The 16019-nt window shown below is 36.8% G+C and overlaps 1 protein-coding gene across 4 annotated transcripts in view; it reads left to right on the forward strand.

The window, feature by feature from the left end:
- KRCC1 (lysine rich coiled-coil 1) overlaps positions 1 to 12035 on the forward strand; it is a 39072-nt gene extending 27037 nt beyond the window's left edge. For all 4 annotated transcript variants that reach the window (XM_074332299.2, XM_074332298.2, XM_019749231.3 and 1 more), the window contains exons 2-3: positions 8714 to 8826; positions 10634 to 12035. In XM_074332299.2, the coding sequence (XP_074188400.1) occupies positions 10656 to 11420 (765 nt within the window). In that variant the 5' untranslated portion in view covers positions 8714 to 8826; positions 10634 to 10655 and the 3' untranslated portion in view covers positions 11421 to 12035. The remainder of the gene's footprint in view (positions 1 to 8713; positions 8827 to 10633) is intronic.
- Positions 12036 to 16019: the final 3984 nt, after the last annotated feature.

Below are 16019 nucleotides of genomic sequence, written 5' to 3' on the forward strand. Positions count from 1 at the left end.
TGGAACAAATTCTCTCTGATAGGTCTTGAATTAGGAAAAGTAGAGTAGTTCTTAGTATTTTATTAAGATACCTTTTTAGGTAGTTTTGAATTATGAGTACTTCATATTACTCATTTGTTTCATATTTAACACAGCAGTTTATGTGCAGTGTTTTCATTACTTTAACTTTCACAATGGCTTTATATATCTTTACTGAAATAAAAAAGACCAAGCTTTGTATAGCTGTTGAATAACAACCTACATAGTTTCATTTCTCCAAAATAAAAGATTCCATGTTCTTTCTTTTTCTACTATGATATCTTTTGTGGAAGTAAGTGGCATTGTGGGTGTTCATCTATAACTAGGTTCGTGGTGTAGATGCAGTACAAATAGGAACATCAAGTTTTCAGAATTTTGCTTGATTTTTTTCCCCAAAATTTTAGAAGGTACATCTAAAAAATACTACAGATGAGTTTCAATCAACAAAAACTATTTATTGCTTGAGACCTAATTAATACTAAGCTGCAAATAGTTAATAAAATAGCTAGAATCCCTATTTGTTTCTGCTTGATATTCCATACTCTTTTGGGTATTAAAGTATATAGAACACACGTTATCACAGGACATAAACTGAAATCTTCAAAGAGTTGGTTCAAAATCAGAAAAGACAATAAGGATAAAGTCTAACTTTAAGCTTTTGTTTTAAAAAGTCCCTCTAAAACAGGAGTTAGCTCAAAATACAAAGAGTTAAGTAATGCTTACTGGCACACCTGCCCTGTTTACCTCTCCTTTATTTGACTTTCTGTAGTTAACTGGAATAATTGGTTAGGAGAACATTTCACTATGACAGTTAAATACAGTGGTACCTCGGTTTTCTAACGTAAGCCGTTCCAGAGACCATTCAAGTTCTGAAAGTTCGAAAACAGCCGACAGCTAGGCCTCAGGATTTTGCACCCAGCAGAAGCCGCATGACATGTTCGACTTCCAAGACATGTTCACAAACCGAAGCATTTACTTGTGGATTTATGGCGTTCGTAAACTGAGATGTTTGTCAACAGAGACATTCAAAAACCGAGGTACTACTGTAGATGAAATCCTAAGTAATAAAAGTAGCTCACTCATAAAGCTCTTACTATGTGCCATCCAGTCTTTTAAGCACTTTATATACATGAATTTCCTTAAGGCTCACAACAGCTCTGAGGTATTTGTTATATTCCGATTTTAGAGATGAGGAACCTAAGACACAGACAGGTTGAAACATTGACCAAGCTTACACAGCTAATAAATGCCAGGACTAACGCTAGAGTCCCTCCCTACATCTGGCTCCCAGGAGCAATGAGGTAAGGAACGTCCTATGACAGGCAGTAGCTCTGCATAGGTGACTTGGCCTTCCTTAGGTGGATGACCGATGTGAAAACATAGCCAACATTTAAAAATCCAGTTTAACACATTAAGCTGGAATTATTTCTTTTTCGAAAACAGCCGCTATAGATCTTTAAGTTCTCTAATGCACTTTACTGAGGTATACTGACAATAAACTACATATTTAAAGTATACAAGTCAATGAGTTTTTGACAGGTGTACTGCCATGAAACCACCATCGTAAACAAAATGCCAAATATTTCCATCAACTCCAGGAGTTTTATCATGCTCCTTTACAATCCATTCCTCCTTCCAGCCCTGTCCCCAGCAACAACTAACTTGCTTTCTATCACCTTAGTTTGCATTTCTAAAACTATTTATAAATAGAATCATACAGTAGGTACTCGTGTTTTTCATTCAGCATGATGGCTTTTGAAATTTATGTGTGCATTGCTATTTTATTCCTTTTTATTGCTGAATAATTCTATTATATGGATATACCACATTTTGTTTATCCATTCATCTCTTGACAGACATTAGGGTTATTTCAGTTTGGGGCTATTACAAAGTTGTCATGAACATTCATGTACAGGTCTTTGCATAGACATATGCTTTCATTTTTCTTGGGCAAATACAAGTGAAATGATTGGGTCATACGGTAGATGTTTAACTTTTAAAGAAATTGTCAAACTGCTTTTAGAGTTGTACCATTTTAAATCCTAATTAGCAATGTATGGGCTTTTCTGTTGTCTGATGTCCTTACCAACACATGATATTTTCAGTCTTTTTAGTTTTAGTCATTCTAGTGATGCGGTAGTATCTCACCTTGGCTGTAAATATGGATTCTTTTCTGAAGTGTCTGTTCAAATCTTTTGCCCATTTTAAATTGAATGTGTTTTAGTGAATCCTAAGAGTTCTTTATATAATTTAGATATAAGTCCTTTGACATATGAAATGGGAAGAAATGTTTTCTCCCATCATGGCTTGCTTTTCTATTTTTTTAATGCAGAAATGTGTAAAGCCTGGAGATCAGAAAATGTTTCCGTTTTCAAAAGGGAGAAGTAGATTTCAGAATGTGAATTGAGAAGTTTTAAATTAGTTAGAAAGGCAGCCGAGCAAAACGGTAACAGATTCTGGAGCCAGACTGCCTTTGTCATTTACTAACTTAACTTTTCTATGCCTCAGTTTCTTCTATAAACTATGGATGATAATAGTACTTAGCCCACAAAGTTCTTTGGAGGATAAAATTAGTTGCTATTTATAAGTGCTTAAACAGTACCTGCTACATACATAGTAAGAGCAATGCTGGATAAGTGTTACAGAACAGATTGCTTTAAATGAATTTAATGAACACTCAAAGGCATACAGATTTACTAAAAGTACAAGTAATGCCATGCCTCATTTTCTTCTATGAAAATGTGGTGGATCAGAGGAAATTTGTGGGGCCATATTTCCTAGAGTAGGGATACTCAGATTTCCATGAAGTTTTTGAGGTGTTCAGCAGTGTACCAGGAAGTACTTGAAGTTTAAATAGCACATTTTATTTAAAGATTAAAAACTTTATATAAAAGATGTTATAAGACTAGAGTTCAAGAAATTCATGTGTTTTTAAGATAAAACATGAAACTTGAAATGCATTTTTTTGTGTGTGATTGGTTTCTTTAGGCTATGTACCCACTAGACCTCTTGGAAATAAGAATTCACTATCTGCCTATGGAATGCTTTGGTCAAAATTACTGAAATTGAGAACCGTTGCTGTAGGAAGAATGGTTCCAGTTTAGAAGGACATGTCGCGTATCTTTCAAATGTCAATGAAATGGAAAAATAAGACTTCTATGTAGTACACATAGATTTGAATAATCAGACCCATAAGAAGGAGGGAAGTAAGTGGAGTGGAAAAGCATAGAGCATTCAAAAAGATGCTGAATTTAATTTTGGAAAAAACTCAGACTTTATCAAATTCTTAATATCTTTCTGATTAGAACCATAGATTGCTGATGAAAAAATCAATCCTAAATGCAAGGAAAGGATGGATTCTTTGTAGAATGTATTATCTTGCTCCTATCCTACTTAAAGGTCAGTAGAAATCCATAATATGACAACTACTTTTAAAAAAAAAAAGCTAAACTAAATAAAGTGGTAAAAATGAAAAGTGTCCAGATAGGGGAAATGATCATTTCACTGTACTCCATAATAATCACAGTCTGTATTCTTCAAATCGAAAAATACAACCTTTGTAATGAATAAATAGTATTCATTATGCAAAATAATATAAAATTTAAAAATAGAAGTAGCATCAAATTTTCCCAAGGAAGATTTCTATAACGCCTAGAATTTACTACCACACCTTCTTTCTTTTCTCTAATGGTTCCTGTTGCCCACAATGTTCACAGAAGTTTGAACATATACAATTAGTTCAAATGCCCAACTATGTTAATTTGTAATCTTAATTTGTAAGGAATTTCAAGGTACATAGAACCCCTGCAAGTTATTTAAACCCAGTTCCACATAGAGGAATTGAACATACTATAGAGCAGGGGTGTCCAAACTGCGGCCCGCAGGCCAACTGCGGCCATGATGGCCTACAGCAAATTCCAAAAATATATTTAGTTAAATAAACCAGGTGAGGCAATACATACTTCACCTCGAGTGAGGGGCCCGGCTGTTTGTGTATTTTACCGCGTATGGCCCTTGGTGAAAAACGTTGAAAAAAGCTTGGACACCTCTGCTATAGAGGAATGGGACATAGAGGGAAAGAAAGGAAAAATGTGAAAGATTATTGATGGAATCTGAGTTTATTTTAAAATCAAATTCATCTTTTTTAATTCATCTTTTTTTCCACTCCACTCCTCACTTCCCTCCTTCTGGGGAATAAATAATAACAACAGCAATAGCAGTAACTCTTCTTCCCCTTCATTCTGACAAATACAACGTTACGTAGGATCAAAGCTTTACGATTATCCCTGCTTCCCCACTCTTGTACCTGCTCTCTCCCCAGCTCTCAAATTCCTTTGATTCCACCTGTAGAATGTCCCTTAAATTCTTCCCTTCTATTCTGTCCTCACTACCATGTTCCTGTTTCAGCCCAGTAATCTCTTGCCTGCAACACCCTCCTTACCAATATCCCCATTTTGACTGTTTTCTTCCCCTACTGACTGCAGAATTAATCTCAAATGCCCAAATAGGCCTATTAGGATCTGGCCACACTCTTACAGCACTGTCTTTCACGGCCTTTAATGCTTATCTTGTTTTTATAATGCACATAAAGCTTTTATAATGTTTTTCCATCCTCCAGAATACCCTTTCTTTTCTTTTCTTTTTTCAAATGTTATTTATTTAAGTGTGTTTTTCAAGGACCTATCAGCTCCAAGTCAAGTAGTTGTTTCAATCTAGTTGTGGGGGGCGCAGCTCACACTGGCCCATGTGGGGATCAAACTGGCAACCTTGTTAAGAGCACCACACTCTAACCAACTGAGCTAACCGGCTGCCCCCAGAATACCCTTTCTTCACTCATTTTTTTTTTTCTTTAAATTTTACCCATCTCCTAAGGATCTATCCAAATTCATTCTCTACAAAGCCTTTCCCAAATTCCTCAGCAAGAAGACATACCTTCCTTTGTGTTAGAGCACTTAACACGGTTTTTTGTCCTGCATTATAGTTCTTTGCCTATCATTTTTATAGAATTATAAATTCATTGATCTGAGGAATTATCTTGTTCCCTTATTTATAATTCCCAATATGTGGAACAGCTATGTGTATATATAACGGAAAAAGTCAAAATAAATCAAAGTTTAAGATCCAGCTCAATCAATTAACACGTGGCAATTTATTTTAATTTCTTTGAATCCTGAAGTCTTCATCTTCAAACTGTGGGAAATTCCCGTTGTCTTGCAGAGGTAAAAGTCTGAAAGAATAATCTGTTACCTTGTTTGGCATATAGTAGTCAATAAATATTCATCTCTTTTTTTCCTGTACACACAGTACGTATCCACCTTAGTACCTTGAAGACAAAACTCAGAGTGATGAAGTTTAATAATGCGCAGAGACATGGAGAACTTAAACTAAGTAGTGTTAATGGGAATTGAAAAATGAAGGGATAAATTTGGGGGGGAAAAAAAACCATTATAAAGCTAGAATTGACATGAGTACAGACTTGATAGGGAGAAATATGGCTGAGATTTTGAGCTTGGGAATATGATACTATTTAATGGAGATTTTAAAAATAAAGTGCTTGGTGGGTAAAGGACTTCAAGGTGACTCCAAGTTTTTTACCTTAGTTGTAAGTTGTCAATGTAAGAAACGTCCAAACCTGTAGAGAATTTTTATGAGTGTATTTGAGCTAAACTGACAGCATGTGCCGGGGAGCAAGATCTCAAATGCTCCAGACAGTAACAATTTTGCAGCTTCTTTTATGCACTTGAGATTAAGGAGGTAACATAAGGAAGATAACATGCAGGTGGGGGACAGCAAGGCAGCGATTGGATTGCAGGATAGTTAATAAGATTATGTGCTCTCTTGAGGGTGGTTATCACTTACTTCCAAGGTGTGTTAACCTAGATGCATAGAAATGATGGACAGGGCTAGCTTAAAGCAAAGTTAAACCTTTAATAAAGATGTTATATTCCTGGGGCGTGACTACCCACCATGACCTGCCCAGTTAGGAATTTATGATCAGATCACCCTGTGAGGTTACTTTCCATACAACCCCCCCACCCCCTTTTTTTTTTTCATTTACACAGCTTAGAACATTAACTTTTAGAAATAAGAAATCTAGTATTATGGATTGAATAGAGAGGGAAATCATTGTTCTGTTTTAGAGTATCTTGAACTTCTAAATGACTAGTCTTCAGTAAACTTTCCATCTATACTAAGTTTTGGTTGTCACCAAAAGACAATATTTACCACTTCTTATCAAATATTTTTAATACAAAAAGCAATGTCACATCATCATGGTCAGGTTGTACATATTAAGTCTAAATCAAGGGAAGTTCTGAAAGCCTTTTTAGTTAACCTTTTTAACTTGCTGACTTTAAAGTCAAATGTAATTACATTATATACTTTAACACAACTAAAAAGTAATTTAGAGAGATACTATATATAATTGAGAAATATTTTTAAATATTCATCAATTCCTTTCTAAAATGTTTATTTACGGTTCTTGAACATAATATTTTTAAGCAAACCTTTTAATCTATACACTGGTACTAAAAATTAAGCTTAATTTGAAGATATCCCATAGAACCTTTAAATTAAAATTTGTTGGCGTTTTTAATTACAAAGTAATATATGATCTTTGCAAAAATTAAAACAATACAGACTTGTGCGGAGAGCAAAATGTTAAATGTCTTACCTACTCCTTTCCTAACCCCATTTCCCAGACCCCATTAAGTTTAGCATATATCTTTTCAGATTATTTTCTATGGGTACTGAACTAACACACAAGATCAGACTATCAAATCAGACCCACAAGAATAGGTAATATTACCTGGTATCAAGGTTTACTAATTACTTCAAGGGTACAAGCAATCAAGAGGCTCTAATGAAGCAGAGAGGTCTCTAGTACATGGAAGGTGGCGCCTCAAACCAGGTTTTCCCACATTGGTCGTGCATCTCTGGTCCAGAATAATAGATGAGGTTTCTAAGTGAAGGTCACCTCACACAGTGGGAGTGTGAAAATTATAAATCATCTGCATTTTATATCCCAGAGAACTATAGAATTTACGTGACATTCTTCAGGGGATTAGCCTCAGATCCCGGATTTACCTATTGTAGGTAATCCTTAGCCAGGGACATCTTGCTAAAGGCATTTCAGAAATAAGTTCCCTTCCTCCTAGCAAATATTGTTAGGCTCTTTATTCAGAGATTCAGAGGTCACCTGCCTTCTTCCTTCTTCCCCTCCCCAGGAAACGGAGTGAATGCGTTATAGTCCAGCTCCGTTAACTCCTTCCTTACAGTAAATACATAAGTATATATTTAATTTTTGGTTCTGTATGTTGTGTTTTTATATTAAAATTGGATTTTAGATCAATAGATCATTAGGTAGGTAGGTAGATATAGTTCTACATATTGTTTTTTCCCCTCAGTATAATATATGGACATTTCTTTATGACAGTATATGTGGTTCCAACTCATTCATTAAATGGCTGCATAGAAAATGTTTTGATGTTCCATGATTGACATTGTATTTATGAACTAGTAAACTTCTATAAAATAAAATTTCAACTATTAGGAACTTTAGAAAGTTGTATAGATCTCAAGTGTAAATGTAGTAATTTTGACATAGAGTATTTATTGTGGTCAGAAACACTTCTAGCAGAAGTTCTAGAAGTTAATATGTGAGTATAGCTATAGCTTTGAATGGCTTGTCTGAGCTTTGTTTAGTGATCCTTGCCTGTGGTGTTTGTACCAACTCTGGAGGTTTGTGTTCCCCCATGGGATTCTCAGATGGCATTAGTGGTGTAACTAGAATCAGTGACTATCTTAAAATGGTCTACATTTCTTGGTATTGTCTTCTATAAAAAACAAAATTCCAAGGCTGGATTTCTCAATCCAGCCTTTCAATATGGTATTGCAGATAATTTCCATAAAGTGCAGACTCCTACAGATACCCCAATAACTTCTCCTTCAGAATGGTATTTTCTGGACTAAGTAAAAGTATATGACCATATTTAATATTAGAGGCTTACTAAATGTTTTCATACTAAAATTCTAATGAGCAAAAAGCTAGTACTGTAGTCTTCTAAGAACCTCAGGAAATTAAGATGTGAGGTGGTATATGAAATGAAGATTAAAAATACTACCTTAAATGTTTAATATGATCTTCTATCTTCCCTCCCTTTATTTTATTCATCGATACCACATTGAATAAACAAAGACTGAATTTTTACAGATACCTTTTGTAAAAGGCATATGTGGAATAATAATATAGTTTAGAATCACAAAGGATTTCACATTATGAAGTAGGTTGAAAATAAAGGGCTTCTAAATCAGGATTATTTCTACTGAAGCAGATATTTGATTTGAAAGCAAGCAAAACTATTCTTAAACTCTTAGTTCAGATTAAGTATATTAAAAATTATTATCTTCAAATTTAGAGGTGTACATTTGGGGTACATTCCTGTAAAATAAAATATTAATTTTCTGGGTAAAATACATGCTCAAAAAGTGAGCTTTACTTTCACATTTACAGGAAGCAAAATGATAAGAAATTGAAGATGGATTTCATGAATTTTCAGATGATTGACCTGTGTTAATATAATTCTAAACTTCGAATTATTTCATCTTTATAACAAGATTGTGGTTGGTTTCAGGTGACTGGGAGTAGAATAGTGGACAAAAATAAATATTGTGATCTCTGTATCATGTTTTTTAGCTCCCCAGTTGTTGCATAGTCTCACTATTTGGGTAAAGTCTGTGCTAAGAAACTGAAGCAATTAACGGGTGAATATGATCAGATTTCTTCACCAAGTTCTCAGCCTGATAAGGGTAAGTTTCCATTTACTTATTTTTGTTGATCTCTGCACCATCTGTGGTCTTGTGGGACTGGCTTCTTTCACTTAGCATGTCTTCAAGGTTCATCCATGTTGTTGAGTGTATCAATAGTGTATTCTTTGTTATCACTGATAGTATTCCATTGTATAGTTATACCACCATTTATTTAATTTATCCATTCACCTGTTCATCAACATTTGGGTATTTTCTTTTCTGGAGCTATTACAAATAAAACTGCTATGATTATTTATGTAGAAGTCTCTGTATGGACATACATTTCCTTTTGGGTAAATATCTAGAAGTAGAATAACAACCACATCATATGGTAGGTGTATGTTTAACTTCCTCTGAAATTGCCAAACTGTTTTTCAAGTGGTTGTACCGTTTCACATCTCCACCAACAATGAGAATTTCAGTTGTTCTGCATCCTCACCAACACTGTCAGTCTTTTTCATTTCAGTCATTCTAGTGAGTACATGGTGGAATCTCATTATGGTTTTAATTGATATTGACTTGATGACTAATGATATCTTTTCATGTATTTATTGGCCGTTTGTATATATTGTTTTCTGAAGTGTCTGTTCAAATATCTTGCTTATATTTAATCAAATATTTGTTGTAGTATTTTATTCAGAATTTTTATACTTTTTAATTTGAATAGTAGCTAAATTTTCTGACTCATCACATTAGACTTCATGTAGACTTTCTTTGTAATCTCAAATTTTCAGATAAGATAGCTGATCATCAGTGAGTCTAGAATGCTATGTCTGGCTTATTTTTCTTTTAAATGGAAGAAATGTTCAGTTCTGCATGGGTTATGCTGCATCCTAATTTTTGGAGATAAAATGTATCACCAAAAGTATCTAGGGCATTAACATCTCATAATAAGTACATTTTCTGCTGTATTTGTACTTATGCAGGATTTTAGGTAGGGTAAAGGAAGAGAATCAGGAATAGTGCTGGCCCCTCAACCCCCGAAAAAGAATCACAAGCAAACAAAAACTAGTATATCTACTCTGTATTTCTTCTGAAACTTTTCTCTACTTCAATACAACTGCCCTCCTAGCTTTCACCTCCATTTCCTCCCTTAACCCTCCCACCAGTAGTTTAATAGAGAACAAACCAGAAGGCATTCTAGAATGCTTTTTCACCAATCAGAAGTAGCAGAATGGAATCCAAGCCCTATTACAGAGGAGACGACGGAACTCTTCTCTCATCTTCCCTCATGCCCTGTACCTAAGAGTTTTATCCCAGAGCTGAATTTCTAATTTCCGGCATTCCCAAACCATTTTATAAACGTTCTTTTAGTATTACGTTCTACAATACTCTAATCAGGTGAGTATTTAATTTTGTTTGCGTTAACTGAAGATTTTAAGGATCAAATTACTTCTTCATGGTTCTACTACTTCTCTTAGAAAACAATATACAAGAAACTGATTAACCAGAACTTTAGAAAATCTATGAACATTTAGATCAGGCCACCCACCATGGATGTTTAGTCCTTATCCACACATCTCTACGTGCCTTACATTTTCTGCTCTACAACAGAATCCTGTATATCAGCTCCTTTCTGCCATCTTATCCCACTTCTGAGAAGGATAAAGTTCCTTGTGAGTGGCCTGGAAGATATTTGACTATCCTGATGTTCCTTTTTGGCATATAATGTCATGATATTTAACTTTTATGCTGAATTAGGTTTTAATTTGTTTGGGCTTTATTTTCTTCTAAGCTCTCTTCAAGAACAAAGGTTATTCTCAGAATACAATAATCTAGTAAGAATTTTCTCCTATCTTCTCTACAGAGAATCCCTTGTTGTCAGCCTAATGAAGCATTCAAAGACATACGACTCTTTTCAAGATGAACTTGAAGATTATATCAAAGTGCAGAAAGCCAGAGGCTTAGAACCAAAGACTTGTTTCAGACAAATGAGAGAGGACTATTTGGAAACCTGGAGGTACAAAGAAGACTTTGATTCCAGACCCAGGCATAGAATGTTTAATCAAAGATTCCCAACTGAAACCATCCAGACCTACTCAAGAACATGCAGTATTTCACAAGCAGTGGAAAACCAGTTCCCTCAGTGGCTACCAGCTCATTACAACAGGCAAAGACAAGACTCCCTGAGCTACTGTCAATTCACCAGGGATCGTTTCTCAGAAAAACCAGTACCCCTGAACCTTAGTCAGCAAGAGTATAATTATAGCTCATACAGTGTAGAGCCTGGAGTTTATAAGCACCTCTCCTCAGAAAACACCACCAGTGCCCATCCAGCCACTCATAAACAGATACATCGGAAGAGAAAAAGGCACGCAGAAGAAGGCAGAGAAAAAACAGAGGAGAAGAGGCCCAAGCATAAGAGGAAAAAAGGTTGTGATAAAACAGATTTAGACAAGAGCCTCCAAGGAAACAAAACAGAGGTAGAAACAGTCAGGATCAGTACAAAAAAGCTTAAGAATCAAAAGGAGAGAAAAAGCCGAGATGTCGCCTCTAAGAAAGAGGAACGTAAGTGTAGAAAAGAAAAAAAGGAGCAAGGCAAAGAAAGGACAGAGGAGGAAATGCTTTGGGACCAGTCTATCCTTGGATTTTGAAGCTCTTGAGTTGATTCCCCTGAGGTTAAATTGAAAAGATAGTTGAGGAGAAGCTTGGTTTTATGATGTTCATGTTCATACCACTTTTCTGATGTAAACAGGTACTTTAGCTTGTAGCAAAGGCCAAGGGAACAGAAAGTATTTATTTAGTATGCTTGATCTCCAACATGGAAATTACTTTTCCTCATTTTCTAAAAGTATTATTGCATTTTTCTTATATAAAATGTAATTTCCTTTAATGAGAGTGGCTTTGCTTTTATTCATCAAATTGCTCTGATGATGGAAGTATTTTTCCCTTGTGAAGTCATTTATTTTAAACTGGAGGATTAACAGGCTTTGTAGAATCTATTTCTTGACTGGGTTTGGGGTATTCTTACTCATATATTCATTAGTTTTTCTCTATACAACAATTTAGAATGATTTGTTTTTCCTATATTACATCTGTGTTTTGTTTTTTTGAAATTCTTTGTATTTTCTAGATTAGAAAGTGGAAAACGAAATACATTCTAATAAAAATAAGCTTAGGTTACATATAGCTTTAAAAGTTTCAAAGAGTCTTTATATAAAATCAGTTTATTTTCCGGAAATGTTTATAATAAAGTATACTGATTTCTACATTTGTTGTTCTGTATCAATGATTTTCCCCATTCCATGATGACTTTCTTCTGGAAGAGCAATAACTGTGCAGTTTGTACTTAAGAGGCAAGATCTTGTTGGTAGGGCACACTTTACACTTATAAAATTCCTTATCTGCTGTGCCTTGCTTATTCATATTTAAACCCACTTCCCCCACCCGTGTCCCTCAGTCCTCTGCACGTAACCAGTCTCCCTTCCTGTGCTGCGCTGCTGCCTTACTCATCCTTGACCCCTCTCTCCGTCACCACCTTGCCTGGCCTCCTACCTCACGGGGCCCCAATAGTGAAGGAAGAAAGGAAGGATGGAAAGGACGGAGGGAGGGAAGGAGGGAGGGTGAGAAGGAGGAAGGGAGAGGGGGTAGGGGCCATTTTGTTTTCCACTGTGGCCCTAGTAAGTTTCCCACTCTCAGAAATGTCTTTTATAGTCTTCCCTCTCTCCCGAAAACTTCTCCTCCCTGCTGCCTCCCACACAGGCCCCTTTTTCTCAGCTGATGACCTCACCTCACACTCCAGTGAGAAAATAGAAGCCTGCAGAGGGGGACTTATTCATTGTCCTACCACCAGATCTATAAACTTCCCTCTAGTACACTGTTCTCTGATTTCTCTCCCGTTACCAATAAAGTTGGCCCTTCTCTTATTAAAGACAGATCTCCCCCTCCCCACCCATTGTACACTGGATCCTATACCCTTTCGCTTCTCAAGGACTTTGCACCATGAGTATTTCTTCCTTTACGGATCATTCCATTCATATGCAAACATGCTTCTGTTTCCCCTCTTCAAAAAACAAAATAACAAAAACTCCCCTGACCCCCTACATCATCTGTCAGCTATCTCCTTTCTATTTCACATCAAAACATGCCTACTTCAGCTGTCTACACTTTCTCACCTTTCATTCTCTCCTCTATTATGATCTGGTTTCTGTCCCTACCACACTTCTGAGGCGGCTCTTGTCAAGGTCTCCAATGATGACCTTATTGTCAAATCCAATGGGTATTTTTCATTTGTACTCAATTCAGCCTCTCAGTAGCTTCCATCTGGGGTTGGTCAGTCCCCCTCTCTGAAATGCTCCTCTCTCAGCTTCCGTAGCTCCACTTCTGATTTTTCCTACCTCCATAGCTCCTCCTTCTCATGGTCTTCTTTACTGGTTCCTCCTCCACCCATCTATAAATGCACCATGAATATATTGCATCAGGAGACGGTCCTAAACCATTGCTCTTTCTAATTACACATCGTAAGTGATTTCATGATGGCCCATGGCTTTGAATTTATCAGTGTATTGACGTTGTGGACTGAATGTTCCCTCGTTCCCACATTCATACGATGAGATCTAATCCCCAGTGTAATGGTATATGGAGGTTGGGCCTTTGGGATATAATTAGTCATAAGGCTAACGCCCTCATGAATGGGGTTAGTGCCCTTATAAGGGGCCAGGCTGCTAGCTCAGCCATCCAATCTGTGGTAATTGTTATAGCAGCCCAAACTGAGTAAGACAGTTGATGACCTCTATAAATTTCTATTTCTGGACTAGACCTTCCCCGAGTTCTAGACTCATATCTAACTGCATTCATTGATATTTCCATTTAGAACCCAAAGAGCACTTACTTCCCTCATCACCAGTGATTCTTTCCCCAGTTTTCCCCATTCGTGTGAATAACACCAACTCAATTGTTCATGCCAAAAAAAAATCACTAAAATCACACTTGACCCTTACTCTCTTACAGCAGACCCACCAGTACTTTCTCCTGGTTATATCATCAAATTATCTCTCCTATTGCCCAGTTATCTTCATCTTCATTGCCACCACCCCTTCCAGACCCATCATTTACCCCTGGGCCAAACAGGACAAATAGGTCTGAGAAGAAGCGCAAAACTGGAAGTCATCACAGGCTCTGAGTTGGTGAGTGCAAAACCTGCAACAGGAACACGAAGAGATCGAACAGTGTTATGGTCATCTAAACCCGGAGGATTTCAGAAATATCCAGCAAATATGTCCTTCCAGAAGGACATAGCCTTGCCTGAAAAGTGTTAGGTTGAGAAACCGAATTGATCAGGGAAGCAACACGGGGTAAGGGAAAGAGAAGGTTCAAGTAGTAGGGAGCAGGGGAAGGTCCAACATGAAGCAGAATTCTGATAGTACTGTAACAGCAAAATACAACAGCTGAGGTAAGACTGCTACCGTGGTAGGCAAGACCTGTAGACTTGCAGAAATAGAGCAGAAAAACGTCTGAACCAGGAGTAATTCTGAGAGGCAGAGAAGTATCATAGTTTGAGCCCTTCACAACAAGGAGGGAACCCCCAAGCCGTGAAGCTGGGAAAGGTACCTTCAGCCATTTCCCTTTCCATGGAAATATACCCCCAGTAGTCCAGGTTAATACATTTCATTTACACTTTGGAAAAGAGAGTCAGGGTGGGGAATATGATCTAGCCACACATAAAGTGTCATAAGAGAAAAAGGAACTAAAATATTTTGGCAAGACACCAGCAAAATGTGAACACCAAGTACATGAAAACTAACCTAACGCCAAACGAGGCTGAATGAGAATAAGAAAACAGTTAAAGCTTTGAAAGAAGCACATACTAGTAAAGCAGAGAAAGAACTCTGAAATAAAATGACTAGAAAACTACGCAGCTGAAAAAGGACAATTATTAATTCCAGGGAAAATAAGATGTGCAGTAAAGAAAAAGGAATTACATTTACCAGTCAAAAATATTCATTGAGCCAGACACAGTTACTCAACAATGACCCTGACAAACACAGGAGAAAATTAGTAAAAGAAAAAAATCATCTCAGAAATAAAAGTAAAATTAACAGAAATAAAAGAGATTATAGACACCATAAAAAGAATAATGATAATCCAATAAAAGTAAAAATAATACACACGACTTTTGTGAGAAGGTGATAAAAGCAAAGGAGATCCAGATATATTTGGAGTCTCTAAAGAAAACAACCAATGAAGCAGAACAAACATTTAAAACTGTAATTTTTGTTTATTAATGGCGACAACATGCAAAACAGTTGCAGGTGTGTGTACAAAAAGTTGTTGACTTGGTTCGACAATGCATGATTATCAGACCTTGGGCAATAACTCTCCATAAGACAGTTTTGAGCTTTCAAACCTGACAACTTGGTTTTGAATTCCAGTGTACACTTACAAGTTTTATATGATAATTTCGTTGTAGGGGGAGATGGCAGCAATAATTCTCCCTCCCTGCATCCACCCCTTGGGTCGTCTCTTTCCATACTGTGGGGCTTGGCCTTAGGAACTGCTTTGGCCAATGGGAGGATAGCAAATATGATGAGAGCTAGATTTGGAAAGTGCCTGTGCTTGCCTTCATGCTACTTTTCGAAGTTAGCGTCCTTGTACGAGCCCAGTTGAATAATGAGAGATTCGTGGCCATGTCCACATACCTAGCTGATGTTGAACTCCTCCTTCCACCACCACCCCCAAATACAGGGCTCCTTTGCCATCCAGCCCCCACCAGCCCAGCAAACTCACAAAATTGCAAGAAATAAATGTTTGCTGTTTTAAATCATAAGTTGTTGAGTGATTTATAATGTAGCAAACATTTACTTATACACTACAAGATTTTAGGCGAGTTTTTCAATCTTTCTGAGTCTCAGTTTTCTCATCTATATTATGGAGATAAAACAATTACCCTTGGAGGGTTATTTTGAAGATGAAATGAGAGAATATATGTGAAGTACTTGGCAGAGCATAAACATTCAGCATAATAAAAACAAACAACCTCTGCATGCTGGAATGGGGTCAGCCCTCAGGCTGGGGCACATTGCTTTTGTACTTTGTAAGCAATCTAGAATGCCAGAGAAAAGCATGTGGCAGAACTGGAAGGATGGGGCAGCAGAGGCCCAGACAGGAAGTTGCATGTCCAAGGTCACAGCACTGATCACTTTGGGGGAGGTACTCTAGGCTCTTCCCTGCTGCCCCATGCTGTCTATCGCCCC

This window comes from Rhinolophus sinicus, chromosome 2 (assembly GCF_057876585.1).
Source record: "Rhinolophus sinicus isolate RSI-liver-muscle chromosome 2, RSI-T2T, whole genome shotgun sequence".
Taxonomy (NCBI): domain Eukaryota; kingdom Metazoa; phylum Chordata; class Mammalia; order Chiroptera; family Rhinolophidae; genus Rhinolophus; species Rhinolophus sinicus.